The sequence below is a fragment of the Platalea leucorodia genome (genome assembly GCF_965183815.1).
Source record: "Platalea leucorodia genome assembly, chromosome: 5".
NCBI lineage: Eukaryota > Metazoa > Chordata > Aves > Pelecaniformes > Threskiornithidae > Platalea > Platalea leucorodia.
Window position 1 is genome coordinate 32,714,727 of NC_138827.1, and position 24,976 is coordinate 32,739,702.

Consider the following 24,976-nt stretch of genomic DNA (forward strand, 5'->3'; position numbering starts at 1 on the left):
TGGTCTAATACCAACTGTCGTCTTCTGATTCATAGGACTAGGCAGCATGAGGCCAAGACCAGCTCTGAAGAATCAGGAGAGCAAATTTATTTTTATGCTCAGTTTTAAATGCAAAGGAATTCCTTTATCTTAATGTATTTCTATGGTATTATCCATGTAACTGAGAGCAAAATATGGTTTACAGTTGTAAGATAACAAAATGCCATTGAAAAAGAGATTGTCCTGTGAGGAAAATGAAGCTTGGAACATGACAGATGAGCTGCAGAAAAAACCTGAAGATTATTCTGATGAATACTGTGTTTCACAAGTCAAAACATAAATGATAGCTCACATACGGTGTGTCAGAAGACGTGTTTGTACTATGCGCAAACAGGGTGATGTACTGTACTACAGATTCTTTTGTTCAAAATGTAAGCTCGATTTTGAGCCAAAATTTGAAGAAATATTCCTGTTTTGAAATAACTTAGGAAAGACGGAAGTTTTTAGTAAAAAGGGATGTATTTAGAAATTTATGTTTCTGTTGTGTTTTTTTGTCTGTGAATAATAATAATCCTTCAATGAAAAAAAAATCTAAAGTAGTACAGTTTCAGAAAAATCCCAAAGAAGAACAGGCCTTATAATATCACCATTATTTACAGGGTATTTTATTCCCATAAGGGACCAGCCCCTTTATTTTGCTATTATTTTTATGACATAGTTTATGAAATGTCATACTCACATAACATCTATTAAAAGAATACCATGGCTGAAAGGCCAAATCCATGCGTTAGTAAGTGCTGAAGTAGGACAACAGCCCTGCAACTTCAGAGCTTTAGCTCAGGATTTCTGTTGCGAACAGTGACTATCTAATTTTTCCACAAGAGTTTTCTTCTATCGCCGTATATCTACATGTTTTACAAACAATACTTTCGTATTTAGAGCATCTCTGCAATATTTGGCATGTATTGCACTATTTTACAGGGGAGAAAACAGACAAAGATGAATGCCTACAGTTTCCATTGCCTCCTGATGCTCTACTTCAGACACATTAAGCCGAATTTTCAGAATATTTGTTAAGCTCACAGTACAACTCCATTGACTCTGCTGCTGCTGAACAACCAGCTCTCCTGCTGAACATCCACCTCTCCCACATATCTGCCCCATGAGACTTAAATGTGTTTGGGGGAAATTCTGATCTAACTTGCCCAGCGTCACATCAGTGAAAGGCTAAACCACCTCCTGAAGAGGAATGCTCTGTGTCTGTAATCAGGAGACCATTCTTTCTCCTCTCCCTTCCTCTCTCCTATCCACAGCATGTTCTACAGCTCCTGCAACTACTCATACCAAGGCTGAATGTCTTGCATTACAGAAATTAGTCTAAATCTCAGTCTTCCCTCTCAACTAGATAGACAGCTGTGTTCTAAAACAGCCAGGATGTAATTATGTAATTAAGGATAACATCTGCACAGGAGAACTGAATTAATGTTGAAAATGCAGTTATTTTTTTGCTTTTCCTAACTTCTGGCAGCTTGATTTTTAGAACCATAAAGATCTTTAAAAAGTTTTAAAGGGTAACTTAATATGTTAAAAAAAAAATCAACTCAAGAAAAGTATCCACCAAAAAAAAAAAAAAAAAACAACTCAAGAAAAAATCCACGAAATGGAGCAATTAAACCCAGGGCGCAGTCCTCTAAGTGCAACTACAAGCTCCAGTAAACTATTGTATCCTAGATCAGCCCTTAGAGGGGAAAAAATGCACCCTCTTATAGGGCTCCTGAACTAATTACACCTACAAACATGCAAGTGTTTGAGGAGTTACCTGCTGGTTGTAAACCCTTCCTTTCTCTGCTGTCCCCAGTACCCATCACCCTTCAACCAATACTCCGGCTCTTGCTGTGCGCCAGACCAGGCTACTGCTCCTCCACATTGCCCAGGTGGCTGGCAGGAGGAGCGGGGGTTCCTGAGAGTCCAGGAAAGATTCCCTGCTCCCAGGTCTGTTGTCCATGCCCCCATCTCTTTGTGAAGAAGCAATTGAAGGGAAAATCCTATTTGGTTCTTACATCCCTGGAGATGCTGCATCCCAACTAACCATATGGGGAGGGCACCCGACAGGGCAGGGGACCCCTGGTAGGACACACCATGCCCAGTGCACGCAGCGCTGCGCTGCCGGAGTCTAACAGCCCCCATGGAGCATCAGACCGAGCCGTGGGATTTCACAGAACAGCAGGAGCCACAGCAGGCTGCCATGGTAACACAGCCTCACCGATTCCCAGCCTATTTTTTTATATTTTCATTTTTATTTTTTTAAACAGGGATAAAACTGCATTTTCAGTAGCCTCATTCTGAGAGACAGATAAGTTATTTTAGCTGAACTTTCCAGCTGTGCCAAACATGTGGCATGGAAAACATCAGCTCAAAGATGACAGTGTAATAAAATGATAGAGCATTTTCCCTGTTGCTTGTAACAGAAAACATAAGGTGATCCCAGCTATAAGCACAGCTACCTGCTCCACTTACAACAGCATGCCTGCACAAAAGACAAAAAAATTAAACACATTTTAAAAAGCTGTCTTTGCAGGCTTTGGTGACAAAGCATGAGGGCATCCCAGGGCGTCTGAGGACACCCATCAGCAAAGTCTTTTTTAGGGAGCTGAACTGGTTCATGAGCTCGAATACAAACAACAACTCATGAAACAACACATATTTAGACTAAACTCTTGGCACATTACAACAAAAAAAGCTAAAGGATCTCCACAGGAAGAATTATGGCCTAGAAACCCTCATCGCTTTCCAAAGTGATCTTAAAGTGAGTCTCTAGGGAAATTTTTACATTGTTTTTACAGCAAGAGTACACAGAAAATGTCTTCTCCTATTTTGGCATCTTTGCTGAAACGAGAAGCCAAATAATTTGTATGTTCACTGAGTGTTCATATAGAATATATACAAATTATTCAGCATCCTTTAGGAGGAGAAAGCAGAAAGGTCAAAATAACAAGAGGCTGGGAAGATGCCAGGAAGCTTCTGCCCTACTTTATTTTCTAGACTTGCATTAATAATAGGTGTTTTGCAAAAGCAGAGTTTTTAAGTAACATTATTTAATATTCTTAAAAGAGGAAAATTTAAATAAACTATAATCCATACAGAACATTTACATTTAAAAGTTTTTTCCAAATAGTCAAAGTGCTGATTGCCTGGGCCAGGCTTGGCATTTTCTGTATTTGTCAGTTGTAGGCAAAGTTCATTTCACAAAAAATGACCAGAACACAACTGATGGACCAGCTGAGAAAAACTTCCAAGTAGACCTACCAAAAGCCATGTGCACCCAACAGCTTGGCCATTTTCCTTCAATTTTATGTCTCTGGTTAAAAAAATAAATAAAAACTAAGATACTAATACTTCTGCAAACCTGGTCTTAACTAAGAAGAGAAGAAACACCCTTAGACACATCCCATAAATTCGCAACTGTAAGAATACAAATACTACAAAAAAAGTAAGGTCTTCCGAGAATCTCTCTGGCTTACTACCTTCACATGGCTTGGTTTATTTTCACTTCTGTTGTCAAGACAAGTGTTTGCGTTAAATAACTGCGAGTGTTGAGGTAGGAGAGAAGGTGAATGTAGAGGGGGAGGAGGTCAGGGATTTGCACCCCGCGCACACAGGAGCATCCTCCTCTCTTGTAGAAAGAAGCTGCCATTCTTCTTGGGAAGAACCAGAAGCACCACACACAGCTGGAGCACAGGGGGAAAGATAAATTTAGGAAGATAAAAGCACATGAGGAGTTTAGTTACCTCAGTGTTTATTATAGCGAACTGGAGATATAGGTCAACCCCCTGTCCTGGAGCCCTTGGTGCTTCGAGGCAGAGAAAATGTTACAAATTGCTCAGACAGCACTAACTATGCAAGTAATCCACGGAGCCCGCCAAGGAACACATGTGTTTCAGGCATAAATCGTCCAATCTATTCCTTTCTGAATTAACATCTGTCATCATGACACCATTCAAAATGACCGAAGACTGGATCATATTAACAACCACACGTCTTGGATAAATATTTACTGTTCAGGCTCTTTTTTTTCAGCTTAAAGAAAAAAATGCAGATAGCAAAATTCCTGGAGCTGTGAAAGGGGAGTCTCTTTTCAGCCACTCATAGAAAGCATGTGATTTTATTTATAAAATCAAATCGGTGTTTTTCCCCTCCTCTGTGAGTCTTCGCACTGCACATGGGTGAACTCACAGCATCCTGTGGTGTTGCAATGCTTTCCAAAGGGCTCTTCTGGGGAATTTTGTTATGCTGGAGGTTGCTCACCTCAGAGACTCCATGAAGCCTTCTCCCTCGGGATGCAGGAACAGATCTGGCTAATAGTCCCGGAGGAAGGGAAAATTTTGCTGTGACCCTTGCAGACAACTGGATGAAGCAAATAACTTACTTTCATAAAAAGCTGTCAAGGGTATTACTGGCTTGCTATTCTGCTCCTCACGGTCAACAAACGGGTCATAGAGAGTGAGGACAGCAGTTCCCAGAGTCACAGAACAGGATAGCGAGAAAGCAGCACAAGAGTGCAGCCCTGACCTGGGTACTCCTGGAAAACAGAATTTTCCCAGACACTGGATTAAGTCTGTATTTCAGAAAAAGGTGTCAGCAGTCAGTGCTCACCTCTGCAAGTACGTCATTCGAGTATTATAAGCATGGATTTCTAGGAAATTGCATCGGTCCAGGCTGATTTTATCTAGCTTCAGCTCCTAGCCACCACATTCTGCTATTTCTTATCAGCACTGCTCGAAAGGCCTGGAGAGATAGAGATCCTGCTGACATCCTTCTGGACATCCTGCATAGCAGGGAGCAGCGCTCCCTCCATCAGCAACTTCTCCTTCCAGTCCTTTACTCTCACGCTGCTTAAGTAGAACCTTACCAAGATATCCAGTCTTGATTTTAAGACTTCAAGAGCAAATTAATCAAGCCTGTAGGGCAGATGTAGCAAAAATAATTAAACTGCTATAAATGTGCTGCCTTTTTTGGTTGTTTGCCTAGCTTCAGATATACTTCTTCCTACTAAATTAAAAACCTCTTCTGAGAAAAAAATGTTCCCTCTAGGTAGATAGAGAGAGAGACTACAAGTAAATCTCCCCAAAATCTCACGCATAAGCTAAATAAACTGAACTCAAATCTCTTAGACTAAGGGAGGCTTTGTAGACTTCAAATGATTCTTGTAGTTCTTTACTGAAGTGTTAACACAGAACATCTTTATTCTACTAACACTTGCATGAATAGCTGATACCCTCTGGGCGACGTCTCAGTTTCACTGTTGACGATGTTCTCTGACGTTTTCCATGTGCTGGATTCACAAAACACTGCTCCAGCATGAAGGAACATCTGCTGCTCATGTGGGCAATGCAATATCCTCAGCAGGCACGGGCTGCGCTGGTGGTAAAGCCATGTACGTCTGGATGGAAGACACACCCACATGTCTGCATGTGAGGCCAGGTGGAGATGATACCGTGCGAGCTCAGAAATTATCTGTTCATTGGGTCTGCCAGGTGCCCAGTCACGTACATATGGGCCAGTGAACATGCATGTCTTGGCCAGCATGCAACCACCGGGCAGCAGTGAGGGATAAAAGGGAGGATAGAGCATACTGAGTATTTATGAGGTAGGGGAAATCTGAGAGTATTGTGGTACAAGAGGGAGGCATAAGGGAGCAGGACATAAATCCACAGGCAATCAGGCAGTTTCATTAGCTCTGCTGTTTATGGATTGTGTGTTTCATTATGATCAGCATCAGATTTGGAATGAATTTCTTTACATTGCCTCTGATATTCCAAGCCTATCTTTGATCAACGCAGCTACACCAGTATAACCTGAGTTTACATGCACTATGACCTTGAAATGCACCTACCAGGATTTGCATAATATTGATGTCTGAATATTGCCAGAGCCTGCCAAAGAAGGTGAGTGCCACATCAGCACCCTCCCGATGCTTTTTCAAGACACCTGCACTACCTCTTCAGCTGGCCCTCACCCATGTTGGCTTTTCAAAAGAAGAGATGTGGAAAAACTGCAACTCTCTAAATTATCCATCTTTTTTGACTTTGGTTGAGTTATGGATCAAATATCTAGGAAAGGACAGCAACTGTCAGTTGGATGGCAGCAGACAAAAGAGATTAGAAGATGACGATTTTAGGAAGCAATTGTCTCAGGATAAAGCAGGATGGTGAGGCAATCCCAGAAAGGATGTGCTACTAGGGCAATGATTCAGTCTCTTCAGGGGATAAATTCTGCTTGCGCTTCTTCATTTAAGAATGATGTGAAGGAAAAGGAACTAAAGAAGACTAAAAATCTGACCGGAGCTCTCAGATTTTCATGTCACAGCTACGATTGCTGAGCCAGAAATGAAGACGATGCTGTCTTGGCAGATGTGGGATAAAGGTTCTTTAAGGACTACCGAAGCCTAGCATAAGTAAATGCTTCTCATCTTTTAATAGGAAATATAGTGCAAGGAAGACTGGAGTTAGCTAACAGCAAGCAAAGCAAGGGACAAAAAAAAAAGGACAAAACCCATGCATAGTGTGGGAATGACTGGAAGCGCAGACACACCAAAAATTTTTATTTTAATTTTAAAGAGAAACTGACTAAAATTGGGTTAATCAATGATGTTATTCCTACAAATACAGATACTTTGCAAACTTTTGATACCTGGAATTTTTTCATCCAGAAAATAGTGTACTTACTGCTATTTTTTATTTTCTTCATCTGCCCCAGAAGCTTAGGTGAATGTGGCTACACAGACTTGTGGATATTGATGACTATCCAATCCAGGTGGACAAGTTTTATTGTCCAGTGTGCATCCATCTGATAATATTAAATGCTATGAAGGCACACTGCAACAGCATCAGAGCAGCCCCTGTCACCAGCTGATGCCTGACAGTGTACTTACAGACACACTAAGTATGCCTGGGTGGGAACAGCTCTCAGCTATGTAGTGACCTGCCTAATCTTATTATGCTGTTGCATGCAGGTATGTATGAAGGGCAAGCTCCAGCCTGCACTTTCCATACCAACAACCTTCCTTTGGGAATCTGGCCAGGAAGTCTCCCCCAAGGCCCATGTTGCAAACTGGGCCATTTCTCTACAGAGGTTCCTCTATGGTCCTCACCACAGTGCTACCTGAAAGCTTGTTAAAAGCTACACAGTACAGAACTAAGGTCGTCTTCTGGTCAGCAGGGACAAGATTTTTTATAGCATACCTATATATTTTCCAGCCTCTCTTCTAACCATGACTGGAAAAAACTGTCTCACCTCTCATAGGGCACCACTGTTCATACTTCTCCTTACGCCTTCTGGAAACGGCTCTGATCCCCCAGGCCAGTCACAGAGAAGGATTTATTTTTTTTCATATGCAAGTCTTCCTTGGTTCCTTTGGGCCATTCCCACCAATGCAGTGCATTGGGGGAGCAGGTCCTGACCGTGGGAGCACAACCCCTCAGGCAGTATGGACTAGCCTTCTGCACAGTCAGAGAGAGATCAAAACCTAAAAGAAAGTCAACGTTGTCCCAGGAATTATCCCAGAAAAACAAACTAACTCCCAGCTACTCTCTGTCAAAGGAATACAGAATATTCTCCACAAAACACATCATGCAGACTCTCCCACCTCTTCTTCTCAGTCAGAGACTCGATAGGAGCCAGAGGAGTCTGCCTCATGTTTTCACTTTATTACAAGGCATTTTCTCTGCTTCAACATTTAGTAACGGTTCAGTTGCCTTGACTGAGGCACTGAACCATCCTGATGATGTGATAAGGTATTCTCTGCTATCAATTCCTCCTAAAATCCTCCCACACTCTGTGAGTGGAAATGGCCTTTTGCACCGTGTGCTAGGACCACAGGACAATCACCACTGAAAAGGTTTTCTTGCCTCTTCCCCAGTGCAAGCCTCATCATGTCCTTTATGCACATTGGCTGCCTTACCAGCCATGCCTTCCTGTGTTATACTTCTGAAGGGATTAGTTATAAATGGCTCTTTAGGTGAAAACTCAAAAATTGTGAAAGAAGTGGGACAACCCTTAAGCTGACTTCCCAATTCAAAAGCTTCTTCTCACTTATGACGGAGCAGCAAGTCCAGCTTCTGTCCCCTTCCACCCGAGACCAAGGAGAGCAGGAGGACACAAGGCAATGCCTATCCAGGCACGTCTCTAAGCAGATGGGCCAGAGCTCTGCCTCAGCACAGGATCAGGCATTACAAATCTGTAACCAAGCTTTGCATTCATAATGCATTAAGACAACTAGTGGTGGATTTACAGCTCCACCAAAACCAGATGAACAGTCTTTCTCACAGTTCTTTAAAAACTGAAAAGACCAACTGCATACAAAATATTTTAAAGCAACAAGCCCCTGGGAGGAAGAAAGGGAAAGAAAATATTTGCAATCCAGAAGCAGACTCTGGAGTGAAACTGCCAGGGGCAGTGGCCACTCTATTTGTCACCAAAGGCCAGTGACCGCATTGGAAAAAGCAGGTTCTCCCTCCTCAGCCCAGATCCAGCAAAACCGCCTGCTCAAGTGCTGGGCTCAAGTTCCAAACAAGCTGGAAATACACACACGTGGATGAAGCTTTACTTGGGGTTGGACAGCAAGAACAGATTCACAGCCTTACTATTTTCCTCAAGCTGATAGGAGCATGGTGGCTCCTCAGTTTGTTTTCAGGGATGCAAAACAGCCCATGGACAAGACTATTTCAGAATCTGAGGAATCTGCAGTGTACTACAAGGCTGTGACATTCACAGTCTGCCCTAGCAAACACAAAGCATGACAAGGCCATTAACTAATGGAAGAAGAGAAGCTCTAAACAAAAGCTCAGCAGACAGTGAGGGCTCTGGCAGCAGTCCGGCCTTGGCTCTAGCACAGTAACACAGGCTGATCAAGGCAGGAAGGCATCGTAACATATATTTTAGCAGGACTAGAAGTAACCTGTTGACTTAAAGCAGAAATGTAGTTCCTAAATAAAAGGTTAAGAAAAATCTCCACTGCTGCCACATCCACAAGATCTCCACAAGCAGTGGTCACATGCTGTGGCAAAGGCGGAGGGGTGATGTTGTGCCCACTGCTGGAGTCTCAACATCTGCTGGAGGATGACTGCTTTTCAGATGGCATCATTGCCGTGTGCAAGCTGTCAGAGGCATACCCCAGCAAGGGACAGACAGGCGAACTTGGCCTCGCTCGCAGGCAGGTGCTCACTCGCTCCTACAACTTTCACTATCAAAGAGAGCTTCAAGGTGCCGCAGGCACTTATTGCACAAGTGACTCCTCCTGGCAAAGGCTGCAGAGATTCCTGCTGGAAGCATCCGCAGGCTCATTACTACATGAGAAGGAAGCTTGTGAGCTGCCAATTTCTAGTGAAACCTTTGCCCTCACTTGGCTGCTTTACCACCATGTGCCAGATGTTCAGGGAAGTGAGCCCTAGCAAGCAAGAGAGCTCCTTCTGATTCACTAATGATGGGCAAAAAACCACCCTGGAATCAGCCTCAGCGCCAGGCTGTGATGGCTGGTTTGCATAACTGGCGCTTGTAAATTCCTCTGTTTCAGGAAGCATCTACTCTCCATGAAACAGAGAAACCTTCAGTTTTGACCATTATTTTAATAGAGAAGAGCAGTATATGGCCAAACCTCCCTCCGCCTCTGGTACTTTGGGTTTTCAGGAAGAGCTTCTGCCACTCAGAGACCTGGGGTGGTGCAGGATGGGAAGCAGGCAGGGTGGGATCACAATACATATGGCTAATGTCTCATGGCAAGAAGAACAGTCCAGGAGAGAGTGTAACTGTTCTGAGTGACGGCCCACGAGTAATCCGCCTCTGGGGATGCGCTAGCAGCAGCCGTTTCATCAGAGGAGGGGTGCCTGGGAAGTCGCAGCAGGCTCTTGCAGCAATGACGGCAAGTCAGCACTGCCAGACCAGTCACCACAGATGCACGAACAGCTCACATCTGTGACCCTTCTGCAATAATTGTGGGTTCATGCGACTGCAGGCTCTGGGACTCCAACCGACTTCCTTTTCACTTGTACATTGATATATTAGGTCAGCATGGTGCAATACTCCCCTCTGCTAACCATGCCGCCTTCCTCCATCCCATGCTCCTTTTCTCCCATTTGCTTGCAAAAAGTGCAATTATTTTCTCCTTCAGTTTATTCTAATGCTTGTCAAATGACTGAAATCAGATTACCAGGGTTTTAGTCGCTCAGATTCACCCACCTTCCCCCTCCTTAAAGACAGCTCTATACTCTCCAGTGATACAGTACTGCCCTAACTTGCCACAAGAGTTAAAATTTTGAGTACCAGCTCACCCAGAACTCTATGATGGAGACTACCGTTGTTTTGCTGCTGATGTTGAATATTTAGCCAAACCTGTCCTTTTTCTAGATTAAACTTTTCTCTCAAGTTTTTATTTGCTGCCAGATATTTTTGTTTTAGTGTGAAATAAAAAGCAGCTGAGCTTTTACTTTTTCTTTGGTCCATATTCCACTGCTCCTCTTTCTAGATATAGTGCCTCCCAGGGCACCAAGGCATGACGCAGATCTCCAGAAGGCTGTTGCACCAGACTGTATGTAACACATCAAATCCTCTGCCTCACTGTTCTGCTGCTGCTTCTGCATCACACTGATTCTTTTTCCTTATAACATCTCCTGAAAATCCTCCTCTCTACAAAGCACTTATCCCTTCCTCAATATGCAAGTGCTGCCAAAAGACTAACATAACACAGAGCAAATCCCTTTCAGGTGCAGGGAGAATAAGCTTATCTGACCACTTACCCCAGCAATAAATAGCCATTCACCTTTCATTTACTCTTTCTCAGATAAACTCCCTTTGATTTCACATACTCGAGAGAGGAATAAGCAAGGATGCTAGTACCTGGCCCAGAATCTCTGGTCAAGCAGGTCCAAGCAGCTCCAGGTCTGGTGTCTGAAGGAATTCAGAAAGTCTCATACCCCACCTGTGACTGTACCATGGACACATGCAATTGCCATTAACGTTCAGGGGCAAAGGAAACATCAGAGGGCAGAGTTCGGCCCATTTTTTTGAGGAATGTGTCCACTTCCACAGCAGTCATGCTCTTTAGCAGGATGCTTCCATTTCCCTTATCTCTGTCCTGAGGTCAGACTGCTGACTGTAACCACTGGTTTGCAGCGGGGATGAAGTCTTGCAGAGAGACAGGCCTAATGTCAGATAAGGAATAAGCAGCAGTGGCATACAGAGCTCCTAGGTCGAGCAGGGGCCTCTAGATGAATCCAGGAAAGGAACAAACTCCCTTTTCTCCGGAAAATCAGCCGAGAGAGTGCCAGAAACTCTCCGCAGAGAGCACTGGGCAGGCATTTGTCATTTTGAACTTACCACACACTGATAAAAATACTAACACTCACTACCAGAACAAACAGACGCCTACGTCTTATTCCCATAGCACTGTTAGTTCTCCATCGGGTCATTTCTTCTAACTAAGAGACAGCACTTTATGCATTGGTTTCCACTAGAAAAAGCAGCTGTGCTAGCCACCTGCTTGCAGCTAAAGCCAGTGACAGCAAGATCTCAGCCTCAAATAGAGAAAGATCAGACTAGAGAGGACAAGACAGATGTTTTCCAGTCACCTGGACCGCATCCTGAAGTATTCAATGAACTGGCTCAGCAGCCTCAAAGCAGCAATGATTCCCTTTAGGAACTTGTGTAGAACAGGTAGAGTGTCAAAGGATTGAAAATGGACAGAAGTAGTCCCTAGCCTTAAGAAGGCAAAAAAAGGGAAGAGAGTTGATTTATGATTTTGATTCTCGGAATAGCAAGATTAATTATTTGTAAGCACCTGAAAAAAATAACAAAGACTCAGTAGCAACCCAGGTGGATTTGTCAAGAGCAAATCATTATCAAAAAAACCCCACAGTATTTCTTTATATGGGAAAAAAAGTATCGTAGGGGAGAAGCAAGACACGAACTGGAATTCAGTAAGGCTTCTGACATATCACTTTCACAAACATGCCAAAAATGTTATTAATGATACTACTGTGATACAAGTTCGGAAGTGGCCAAAAAACTCTCCAGGAGGAGTTCTCAGTGGGCTCACTGTAGAAATGGAAGGATGTTATTATGTTGGGGTCTGCCTAGGAACCAACTTTGTTTAGTGTTTTCATTATCAACCTGGATGATGGAGTAAAAAGTATTTTTATTAAATTGCAGAGGACATGAATCTGGAAAGAATGGCAGGTATGCTGGAAAGCTCTGCCAAAGGAACTTGGCAAAGTGGACAAGTGTTCTGGAAGAAAGAATCGGTAGGGACAAGTGCACAGCGCTGCTCTTTGGCAGGAAGAGCCAACGGCGCATGCACAGGGTGCGGAGCTGGGGAGGTAGCTGCTCTTCAGTTCTTCCTGAGACCCGGAGCCTCAAGGAACTGGACACTCACCTTCAGTCCCATGCCATCGTGGAAATGGCAGTCAAAATAGCAGTTGTATAAAGAATCATAGAATCGTTTAGGTTGGAAAAGACCTTTACTTAAATGCAGGAGGACACATAGAGGAACTCTCTTCAGACCAAAATGTGGCAAATATGACTGATATCATGTCTGCCCACTGTTTCTGATTAGGTGACCTTCACAATGCCAGCTGGCAGCATTCTTACCACTTTCTCCTTGTAAACAATGTATTTCAGCCACTTGAAATCCTGCCATTTGAATCCCGCCAGAACAAACAGGGAATCCTTCTCATACTGCTCCATTTTCTGGATTGCACCTTCAGGATATGTGATCCGGAGAGTTGTCTTGCCACCCACATCTTTTTCAAAGCCCTTCACTGGAGCCGAGTTCAGCCTGCAGGGCAACCAGAGAAGACGCTGTCATGGATTCCCGCTTACACTCATGCATGTTGATGATACAGCAACTGCTGCTGGGCAAGAGCTCCCTGTATGCAGCTGTTACAGCAGCAAAAGTTAACTCTTGCAGTTCTTCATCACAATCATTTATGAAGCTTTATACCAAATGAGAACAGTTTAATTAGAAGGTATTTAAATTATTTCATTGAATGTAATGCAAACCACTTCTGCACATCCACTCTTGTGATTTAAATTGGGTTGGAAGTTTTGGAAAAGGAAACTGAAAAATACTGTCCTTGCAAATTTGGAGCTACAAACGAAGCATTACTATTTTAACATCCCATTGCTCCTGGGATATCTTACTTGGATTCTGCAAGACTGTGCTGAAAGAGAGGATGCAGCTCCATGGCAGTTTAAGCGAACTGAAACTGGTCTCATGCTCCAAACCGAGTCCAGAGCTTACACTGCTCATCTTACCTGCAGTGAGATTGTTTACGGAACTAAGCCAGCTAATAATTTTCAAGAAAACCAAAGGAACGATCTCCATCTAGTTTAATTCCCCAAACTGGCCCATCCAGAAAGTGAGCTGCCCTGCAATGCCATTGCACAGGAAGAGGCTGGGCTGCACGGCTGGGGTAAGGCTCAGCAGCACTGCGGTCTCACTGACTCAGAGGAGTTTCCGCTGTGGAAGTGCATCCCACTCTGAAAACACCCAAGCAGACACACAGCTTTGCTCTTGGGCACACTGATTTATACGGGAATGCTATCTGTTTAGCTGTGCTTTTGTTAAAACACCCCTCAGGGACAAAGTTTTTTCCCTTCAAAAAACAAACTGCTCTGGCATCAACAGCAATGATGACTTTCATGACATTAAAGTTATTCAGAACTTCTATTCAAAACTAGAAACCCAAAGCTGAGGAAATTTCAAGTAACTTGGAATACAAATCTTGCTGACATCAAACAGCAGCCCCTGATGGAACAGCATTGCCTGCTTGAATTATTGCAGCCTTCTTGACTTGGGGTAGTTCAATATACTGGAAAGTGCTTATGGACTGCAAATTTTGCCGTGTAGGAATGTTAATGAGGATCTGGATTTGTCTTTTTCAGCCCGGATAAGCATTTTAGGTGGGAAACCTTTTAGTAGAAGAAAATCCCGTATACAAATCAGAATTAAGGGGAATAAATTCTTATGCATTTTTAGTAAAAAAAAATACTTTATCATTAGGAATAAAATATTAAAGGGAAAACAACTTAAGAATTGGCACCACTACAATTTATACAGGAGATGAAGCCTCTTTTTGTGGTTTATAAATCCTTGCTTTGTCCCCTGACTTTGAAGTATCTAGACCTGGCTGCCTGCAAAAACAGTGCTCCCAGCCAGCCTGATCCCTTGCTTTTTCCTCTGTTTCTGACAGCACATTCACACATCACTCACTTTTGCTATGAACGTTATTTAAACTTCAAGGTGGTGTGTGTCTCTTTAGGGTAGATGAGCCTACATAATGTAAAAGCATGTGGCCCTAAAGGTAGCAGAGATAAATAAAATGAAGTACTATGTAAAGAAAGCTAGTTATACATATTTTCAGCTGTCTTCTTGAAGATGAAGGAAAGGTTAGCGTCTGCAGTCGTTTCAAATGTCAATGTGTAGCTCTTTGGTAGGGTTCCCCCCACCCCCAGCTGCTGGGTTCACTGTTTTGCTGCTTACCTTGTTAAAGCTCCCAAAACTTGGGACCCCTACTTTGCATCTAGACGTGAAACAAAACAAAGCATTTCCCTAAATAAAATGAACTCAGGTCTCCAGCAAAGAGCCAGAATGTGAGTTGCTGACGGAGTTGTAGTGACGGAGTCCCGCTAACGAGCCAGCCCTGTCAGCCCCACGGTCAGTGCCCCAGCGGCAGCACAGGCAATGCAGCAGGAAAAGTTCTGGCAGCCACAGCCTGTGTTCACGAAGGTGCATGCTACACAGTTTGAACCCTTTCTCAGGCAGGACGTGCTGGTGGTTATAAACACAGCTAAATCTTAGAAAACCTCAGTTAGGATGCCAGGCCTCCTCGTACTGCCCATGGACAGGCAGTTTTCTCCATAAAAGGTTTCAGAGTGTTTTCCTGTCTCTGTATCCACTGACGACAAAGGGAGCTTAGAGACACTAACTACTAACCTAGGCACCATGAAGACCCTCCCAAATATCACTAAAGTATCATAATCAGGTGAATCCCTATCTCATTCTAACCAGGAATTTCTGACACATACTTGTTTTTCCTCTGTCTGCAATCTATTCTAAGGAGGCATTTCAGAGCACTGATGACTGACTGCTGCAAGAAGCTCCTGCCAGGTAAACAGTGTGACAGCTGGGAATAACGTCTGCACTGAAATCTGATAATATCCAGTTAAAAAAAAAACCCAGTAACTAACTCACTCCAAGCTGTTTTAGAACTGCCAAAGCTGATCTGACTCCCTTCACCACAAGATCAAAATTTCTTGCTTCAATTAGCGATCCTCACACGATAACACACGATGCATCAAAAAACTCCACATACTGCTGGATCACTCCTTTGTTCATAAATATACCACATTTTTTCCCTTTAAAATTCACCTCCTAGGTCCCAAATCCAATCTTTCAAAGGAGTTTTGCAACCCATGAAAAAGGATGCTATACACAAGGGACTTCCCCAGGAGTAAAGGAGGCAGTTGGGTACATTTAAGAAGTCTGGTCTCACCTCCTCAGTCCCACATCCAAGCACCTGGCTTCATTTAACCTTTATAGTTGACTTTTCTCTCCTTTATCCATCCCACAAACAGCACAGGTGCTCAGCTGCCCTCTTATCCTCTCAGCTTGCAAACTGACTTAGATTTACTGATGTGGAGAGAAAAGGTTGAACTTTTCATTTGGAAATTAAATAGTGGACTTTCTGATGTAAATCTTAGTGGGTGGCTTAGTCCAGATGGATTGAAACTGTTCTCTTGCTACTTTTTGAACAGTCTGAGCCCAAGAAGAGGCTGTAGCTGAATTTTAATTCGGCTCAAATAACTGCAAATCACCAGACTATGACGAGCAGTAAGAGCTCTTCACTAGCAACTCATAGCGGGACAAACTAGGAGAAGGGCTGTAAAAGTTTCATCCTGTTCCAAACAGTCATCCCTGTGTCCAGAGCACTGTCAGGGAAGCAGGGAACCTTCACAGGAACAAAGGACTGAAAAGGATCTTCTTGTTCTTTTTGTCCAGAGTTAGAGGGTATTTATTTCCCTATGTATATTCTCTTCTTTCCTCATGTGCCCATTACTAGCGCATGGAAGAGAAAGGAGACCATGCTAAACGATACCTTCTCTATGCCTTAAATTCTTTTACTAATCCTTTTCTTTCTTCCACCTTAGCTAAGAATTTGTTATTTGCTACCATGTCTCACGGTTGACTAAAGTTCAGAGAGACGATATCAGTTATATTCCCTTTAATATGCCATCAGCTATCTTACTAAGGAAAAAAAATACCAGCTTAGAGTATGTTAAACCAGTTTTTACAAAGTTACACTGCGGTTTAGCCCACTTTTCCTATTTACCTTCATAATATTTTGTTACTCATGATTCAGAACCTGCTATAAAGATCTGCGTTTTTTTCAAGTCAGACTAATGGGTCTGTAGCTCCCTAGAGCACATCCCCCCTCCCTCCTACACATACACTCTCTCTCACTCTCCATTAGTACAGGTATTATGTTTGTTAATCTCCAGTCACCCAGAACACCTCCCTGACTTGACAGATTTATTCCTAAGAGTCATGACCTGTGATTTCACATATCAGCACGTTTTTCAAGCATTCTGAGATGGCGATGATCCAGGTCCTCAGCGAAAGCAAGAAGTCCTGACTTTGACTGTGGTCGTTTCCACTCCTACGCCACTCTGCTGCTGCTCCCTTATTCAACACCATCATCCGCAGTGAAACAGAGGCAAAGTATGCACAGCTTCCAGGGCGCACCTACAGGTGTTTAATCATTACTGGGTCCTCGCTCATGGAGGCTTACTGCTTCCTAAGACCCTATGCTGCACCATTCTTAGTTCCTCCCATCCTACCTGTGAAGCGTGGGTCCTTGGGAATGCTATACATGCATGACCAATAATACTTCCCTGAGCTACCTAGGGGATGTATCTGGGAGCAGACCTAACAGTATATTTTACTGTGTCACCACCTAAGGGCATCACAAAAGCAGCTTTTAGAAAGGAGGTATGAAGAGAAGGTTCAAGTGGGATCATAGGAGAGAGCACATTCTTGAACAGATGTGGAAAATAGAATGCTTGAGGAGTGCCTTTACCCTTCCATGTGACCACCATTTATAACAAATGCTTATATGCTCTTTTTTTCCCCCCCTCCATATTAGTTAATACTCCCATACTAACAGATATTGTCACTAGTGTAGGTTTAACCTTTGCCTGCATAGCATGCATGTGAACTGATACAGAAACTGAATACATGACAAGAAAACTGTGATGGCAAAGACTCACCTGACAACAACATCATAGTCATCAATTTTTAACCCCAATGACTTATTTGCAAGTACTCCACCATTTCCCACAATAATACATCGCCGGCAGCTCAGACTGTGGAAGAAACAGAAGAAAAAGGTGATTTTTGTAACATAACTTCAAACACACCAAGCTGCACATATTTACTTTGCACCTAAGAACTACAGGAGACCTTTTGGAATATTACAAATTAAGGGGAGGATAGAGATACACTTGATCCCCAGCTCATCCCATCATGCCCAGGCATTATAGGTGATAAACTGCTTTCAACACCTCACACCATGTGTGGCCTAATGAGATGAGCTGTCAGGACAAGCAGCTCCTCTCCCCCCACACCCCTGGTACGATGGGCTTGAATCAAACCCATCTGTTTACTTAAACCTTCTCATTATTCATTTAGCACTGAAATAACAATAAACTAAAGGCTTAGTGAGGAAGTCCTCTCTCCAAGCAATTTTCTGAGTGCAGGCAGATCTTGCCAGGTTATCCGGGGTGCGCTCACCTAGCTGAGTGGAAAATTGCTGCAGTTATCATGAGACTTCAAGAGACAGAAAAACGTTACATTGACAGAAGAAGGATCCCCCCCGCCATCCAGTAGGAAACATATATGGAGACACAATGGGTGAGGAAGGGGAAGGAAAATAACCTTAATTAACAAAGAAACAGGAAAGAAGGAAGAGAACAGTTTCTCGTGGAACCGCGAGTCACGAGAACTCTCTGCAGCAGATGTTAAAAAGTGATTTCGTTTTGAAGACAGAGAGAAGACTTCTTTCCAGCCATCTAATCCCAAACGCAGCTGGCTCTTCTGGCAATGTGCCTCTATCTCTGGTAGTTCACTGAAGGAATACGTGTCTGCAGAGCCTTTTTCGGAAAGGGTCCAAGGCAATCAGTTGTTTGGAGCAGATCTCTGGGCTAGGCGGCCTTCCTAGTCCCAGGCACATTCGACTGGTCTCTTCTAGGCTGTCCTTGCTGCGATTAGTCTAAAGAGCCAGCGTGAAGAAAGCTCTACTTATGTGGGGTCCTTCTTTGCAGAGCGGGGCTGGAGCGCACTTAAAGACTCAGCTAAACCACTGAGGGTTACCCCGCTGACAGAGCCATTAGCTGCAGATATGCACAGAATTAACAGCACCAAGAAATGCTCAGGAACAGCTTCCCCAGCCCAGATAGTTTCACTGCAGATCCCAGCCTTTCCAAAAGAAAAAACCTCCTCAGGAAGACGGACATATTAGCCCAGTACTCATGTCCCTAAGGGCCAAAGAAGTGTGGATGTTTCTGATAATCAAATCACAATAGAGAAAGAGCGTTATAGACAACAGCACAGAAAAAAAAAAAAATACAGTTCTGTCGACAAGGAGAAAGCAGAGGCAAGATCTGGTTCAGGCAGTATATTGTCAAGGAGGGAAGGGAAAGAGTCAGCCCCAAGTACACCCAACCAAGTGACAAAGATGGTAACAGCTTTGTCAAAACCTTTAAGGAAAAGGTACTGCAGGAGGGGAAAAAAGACATAGTTCAGTTCTGGCCAAGTGAAATTTCAGGTGAAAATATGCTCTTTTGATGATTACGATAAGAAAGTTTGACCTTCTAAACAACAGACTGCTGGGTGAAATACTGTAATTTCTCTACCCAGTTGACCCTGCGCCATGACTTTTCTTAATTTTATGTTTTGAAGAATACCATGCTGAAATCCAAACGCTGCAAGCCACAGATACTCCCCTCTATCCCTTTCCCACTTACTCTTTGGATGCTATCTCTTACCAATTTTGAATACAGATGTGTTTGTTTCAGCCTCAAACAACTTAATGCATTCTTCCCTTTTCTGCTAAATTAAAGCACCATCTACTGTCAGCAGTCCCTTCCACATCTGCATGTGAACCACTTACTGACAAACCAATGTGTGTAAACATCTGCTTCTAGGTGGATAATCAGTCACGGGTCAGACTGGTGAGCATGAGCTGCTACACACGAGATAAAAGAACCAGTTCCACTAGCCAAAGCTGTTCCAAGCAGCCTCTCTCTTCATGGCCCTGTTCCCACACAGTACTTGTAGACTGATCAAAGCCCATTCTTAATTTTCTCTTGACCATACAAACCGGAGCGAGCTCATCACATCTCTTATGGTATGGCAGCACTCCTAGATCTTGAGTCACATGTGCAGTACCTCTCTGAACTGTTTTCAACTTCTCCCCAAATCTCCAAAGCACTGACTCTGGAAGACCAGCATGCGGAGCTAATGCAGCTCAAAGCACGGTCCCTTTTACACAGAGATCTTATGTACATCATTCCAATGCTCTTTTTATAGTCATTGGTTTGCAGAATATAATCCTCATCTTGTAAGCACGATCTGTTGTCACCTCTGAGATGCCCGATTTTTGATTTGGCTCCAGTAAAGGACTGCTCAGAAAAGGGCCCTACGAAAAGGCCTAGACTGACCCAGTCCTCCTCCTCCATACTTCTGCAGTCTTTGGCTCTAGCAAATTTTCCTAGTGTAATTTTACATTTCCTACAGATGGGTCTTAACTGCTGTGACCACCTGCCAGCAGGATTACACTAGAAGTGTCACTAAAGGATTAATTCTTAACCCTGACAAGTAACTTTTTAAAGCTGTGTGACATATCCCATTCCTAAAAAGGATATGTCTACAACGGTGTTGTGTAGAGAATCCGAATATAATGGACTGAGACAACTAACTAATGCTTATCTTAAAAAGGTTACCTTTATCAACCAAGCTTCTAGTTCATCTAAAAAAACCCACCTCCATCCACATGAAAAGATTTCATTTCCACAAAATCCAAGATAACTGACATCAATTACGCTGCCATCCTACTCTGTTCCAGACCTAACTTTCCAGGATTTTTCCTGCAAAACCAAGCTAATCAACTTACAGCCACCTTTTTGTCATCTGCCATACTTCTCCAGGAATGGCACAAAATTTGCTCTTCTATCCAACATTCCAAGAAGGGTTAAAAAGCAAACAGTAATAACAAAAAGAACTCTCTATTTAACTCTTTAAATACTCTTCAGTGCTTACTGGTTTAAAAAGACATCTGATTGTCATTTAACACCCTCACAGTTACTAATAAAAATACAGAAAGTATTTCACTGTTGCTGTAAAACGGGACATCGTTCTATCTTTACCCAAATAAATGAAACAAATACTTAACTGAATGGTTCTGCCTTTACTCATCATAACTGACAGGTTAATCACCTTTGCCCAGCTTCATGTCTGAACCACTCTTATACCCTGGTGGTCTTGACATATTTAAATGCATCCTCCTTTTTCCTTAGGTCCGCAGATAAAATTTTTCATTAGCATCTTTTTGACACTAAGGTCTAATCTTTCATGTTTTAGCAGCTTTTTCTTAAATTTATTTCAAAAGTCCTCTGCCCACTCTCATCACAAAGCTGGAAGTTTCTGTTGCATGCTCAGAAAGCAGTACTCAGGTGCAGACTGCTTTCTTCAGGTGCACATAATGAAGATGTGGTGAGTCTTGGACTTTGCCTGCGTTCTGCACATCAGGCGTGTACATCAAGTCTGGGCAGCCAGGACTGTTTTGATCAAGACAGGCAGAAAGGTGAGCTGGCTTGGTCTCACCAGGTTTGGCAATCACACTGTAGGACAGCGAGAAGACTGCAGGGCCGCCCTGATGGCACTGTGAAAGGGAAGCATTCAGCAGAGATGTCAGGCACCTGACCTCACATCCCAACCAGAAGTTTGGACACTTGGCACCAGCGTAGCTGGGCTCCTTCACAGCCAGCGCTGACTGACGGTGCCCGAGCATGGGAAACCTGCAAAGTCGCTGCTGGCTCCAGGCAAGTTTCTGGCTGAAGAAACACACTGTGCAAGCAGCATCAGTTACAGCTCAATTGTTTCTCCACAAAGAAGTGTGCAAACACCTTTTTGTTTGTTTACATAGTATGTCAAAGCTGTATTTCTTTTCCAGAAGAGCTCAAGGACTGAACACATCGGACACAGTCCAGGTTCCAGTTTGCTAACAGGGTGGTATGAAGGAGGGTCATGGACTTTCCACACCAGACTTTCCCTAAAGCTCAAAGATGGGAGCTGCAGCCAGGTGTACAGCCTCTTGACACAGATGCTCAGAGGCTGAGTTCATCTACACCAAAACTGGGATTCACAAGGATCTTCTTGAACAATATAGCACTGTAAACACATGTATGCCTTGTAGCAATTGCTACTTCCTCTTCCTCTCTTATCAGAGTGCTTTAGGGATTTGCCAGGGGAGAAAAAACACAAAGCCTTCTTTTATGCGACTTTGGAACTAAAGGCTTTGAGGAAAGATATAACAGAATAATTAAAAAATACATCTTTAGGGTAACTGGTGTTTAGGGAGGCTTAGCGTATTCTGGTTTGATCTGGCTGCTGCTTCTTAAATTGGTGCTATCAACCTGAGCCAGAGGGACACACATATCTCCTTTCCTGCTCTATCAAATTCCTTCTTCACTTGTTAGTTTATATACTGCTTTAGTAAAGACTGTGTTAGTTATAAGCTCAAACTCTCAGTTTTCCTTCATTACCACCTAGAGGCAATACAAAAGGGTCAGTCAAGTTTTTATATTTATGTCTATTCATAGGAAATTTACAGGTCATCACTGCAGAGATTTAACCCAAAAATCCACTGAAGTCCAGCCAGCAGAAGAGCCATGGAACTAGAAACCAAGCCCTGATTGATTTGCAGAATGAGGGGGAGGCCACTGGAGGAACCACTAAAGCAAGCAGTGAAAATGTCAGTGATATAAATGAGCCTGGAAAAGCCAACAGAGGGCAAGAGAACTCTGAAGTGTCAAAGATGAGGCCCACCGACATCTGCGTTAGGGAGAAAGACGTGCCAGCTTTGAAGGAAGAGGACACTGATTCTAGAGAAAGTCCCCTGGATATCCAATCTTTTCCAGAAAAGCTCAGAGCTGAGTTGCAACTACCCTCATTGTAGCTTTACCTACCTCCTGCCCTGGAGCAGAAGCAGGTTAGTATAAGCAGTTCAACACAAAAGTGCCATAATAAGGAGTCATGAAGAAAACTAAGAAAACACAGCATCACTTACACTATGTTATAGGTGTGAACTATAGCATTTTTTCACATGCCCTCCAGCTAGTTATTAACACAACTCTACTCACAATGGAGGGATTAGTTGGAGTGAGTTGGCAAAGCTGCTTTGGGATGATGAAAGGTGTACGCATACCCGGAAGGATCGAGTTTGCCTCATTTCAGCACCACATCGGTACATTGTGGCAGGAAAGGTGCATCAGGATGCCCTTTTGGCAGGGGGATAATCAAACAAACAAGTTAATTTCCAGGGTTTACAGGAGGCAAGTGAAGGTAACATCCCAAGGGATCTCTTTGTGAAGGAGGACAGAAATGGAGAAGCATGGGTGGGGACAAGACCAAAGGCTTGATGTAGATCCCCCACCATACAACTCTAATTCCCTCTTTCCTTCCTGTGCTCTCACGCACTGCTCTGACCTCACCTCTCCCACCCTTCCCCTGGGAAAGCTGCATTCAGCGTGTGGTTACTTGCTTCAATAGGCTCGGCAGTGCTCACCCTCCCCACCCATCCCCAGCCCTCTGCCTCTCGTGCTGCCGTTGCAGTGCTATGCCAACACAACTCTTCAGTGGGAGGGAAGCTCTGTAAATGAGGTCATTGGAGTGGCTCGGGTTAAGAGAGAAACTTTTAAACTGGAATCGTTTCAGTGACCCACTTTGAGGTCCCTCTTCAAACAATAGCAGCAGTACAGGAAGATAGTACAGTCTGAGAGCAGGCAGCAGCAGCAAATACAGCTTCTTAGATTGGCATTGCCAACAGAGAAGATGTTGGTGTAACTCCATCCTGAAGAGAAGATGAACCTGGAGCCTTTTCCCTACTGCTAGAATCAGCCCGCTAGACTCCTAAGAGCCTACAAGTGGAAGGGTTCACAAGATCTCATTAGTCTGACCCCTTGTACCTCACAGACTTCAGCTGTGTCTCTTATCTAACTCTTTCACGTTAAGCCATTTTTTCAGCCCTTAATCATAGAACGGTTTGGGTTGGAAGGGACCTTTAGAGGTACCTTAAGTCAAGCCCTCTCCAGTTGCTCCAAGGTGGTGAGCAAAGGGGAGAGGTCTGGACTTTCTCCTTGACCAGTGAGCAGAAAGAGAGTGAGCTGAACCTCAAGGCCCTGCTCCCAGCACACTGGAGCTGCCACAGAGACAACTGTTGGGCTCTGCTTCAAGCTTGACGAGAAAGTAGCTAACCTTCCCTCATCAGTCTGCTCCATCAGCTCTTCTGGAATCCAAAATGGCAGATACCCATTGCTGCCAGCACTGTAATTCGTTGACAAACACGGCTGAAGAACATTTCTGGAAGCATACCCAAGTCTTCATCTATGCCCTACTCACCAAGCAGGTTTCCAAGAGCAGCACTGCGGTAGCCTTAACACCTCCTACAGTACCCAAGCTCTCTCTCGTAATAACCCCTCTGTTGCAACTCCATCCACCTAATGCTTTAGGCTCTCAATTTGCGGCTTGCTATCCCAAGCCTTTCTTGTCCCTTTCTCCCACATCAGCTTCAATTTTTATCTTTCCTGAGACCTGCTCACTTGGAAGGGCTCTGGGAGGTACTTGACTGTGAGGCATATGTACTACACAACCAACATCCACTGCTTTGCATTTATCACAAAAATTCCCAAGAAAACGGTACTTCCCCAAGATATCTGTGTGTTTACAAGCATACACACCACCAAACCTTGTTACTGCACTACTACAGAAATACATTTCTAGCCTGTTCCTTAGGTCTCGTTCACACTTGAGATCTCAGGGACTTTGCATACGTTTCACGAAGGCATGATAGGTCTTTTCTATCTCTGCACCAAATCCATTATAAAGAATGTAAAATCAAAGTGAGCAGCTTATGCTAGAGTGGCTATGTTTCACAGCCTCCCGAGAAATGACTTTTAAAAAACCCAAAACATTCCGCTCCTCAAAAAACAGGTGAGCAGCAAGGGTCACAATTACATTAACCTTCACTGCAAGAATCTTCCACCTGCCCTCTCTGTCATTAACACTAATTTCCCATGAGCAACCTTCTGAAAAAGTCTATATGTGGACTTTTCAACAGATTAAAATCTTAAGTCTCCAACAACAGCAGAGATAAACCCCAGATAGGTGAGACTCACTTGTGTGCAAAATCTTGAAGAAGGTAATTTGTAAAATGATTTTGCCTTCTGGACATCATTTCTCAAATTAACCCAAACTCTGAAGGCTAACCCTAATCCAGCATTGCTGTGAGGCAAGGCAAACTTCAAAGCAACCTAAATTAGCACATAGACTGCAAAAAACTAAGAATAAACTTTCACATAGAGAGTAACTCCCAACTCTCAACTACAGCGGGCAAGCTCTACAATCACCATGAGAGATGCAAAGACCTATGGAAAGGCTGGAAAAGCTTATGAACTTTGTAACGGAAAAGTGGGCAGAAGGGGAGCTGGGCCAGGAAATAAAACCAATGTATTTAGAAAGCAGGAACTGTGTTGTTAGCCTGGGTTCAAGGAAGTACCACTGCTTGGAAAGAAGTAGTACCAGGACTTTGTAAAGAGATCATGTCCCAGTAAAAACCTGTGATAGCTTCTGAAAGAAACTACCTCTAATCTGGGAGGTGGCACTAAACCA

At 43.5% G+C, this 24,976-nt stretch overlaps 1 protein-coding gene across 4 annotated transcripts in view; it reads right to left on the reverse strand.

The window, feature by feature from the left end:
• The window catches only part of ST3GAL3 (ST3 beta-galactoside alpha-2,3-sialyltransferase 3), a 184,685-nt gene that overhangs the window by 31,120 nt on the left and 128,589 nt on the right, over nucleotides 1–24,976 (reverse strand). For all 4 annotated transcript variants that reach the window (XM_082311506.1, XM_082311508.1, XM_082311507.1 and 1 more), the window contains 2 exons: nucleotides 17,299–17,394; nucleotides 12,619–12,805 (listed from right to left, as the gene is read on the reverse strand). In XM_082311506.1, the coding sequence (XP_082167632.1) occupies nucleotides 12,619–12,805; nucleotides 17,299–17,394 (283 nt within the window). The remainder of the gene's footprint in view (nucleotides 1–12,618; nucleotides 12,806–17,298; nucleotides 17,395–24,976) is intronic.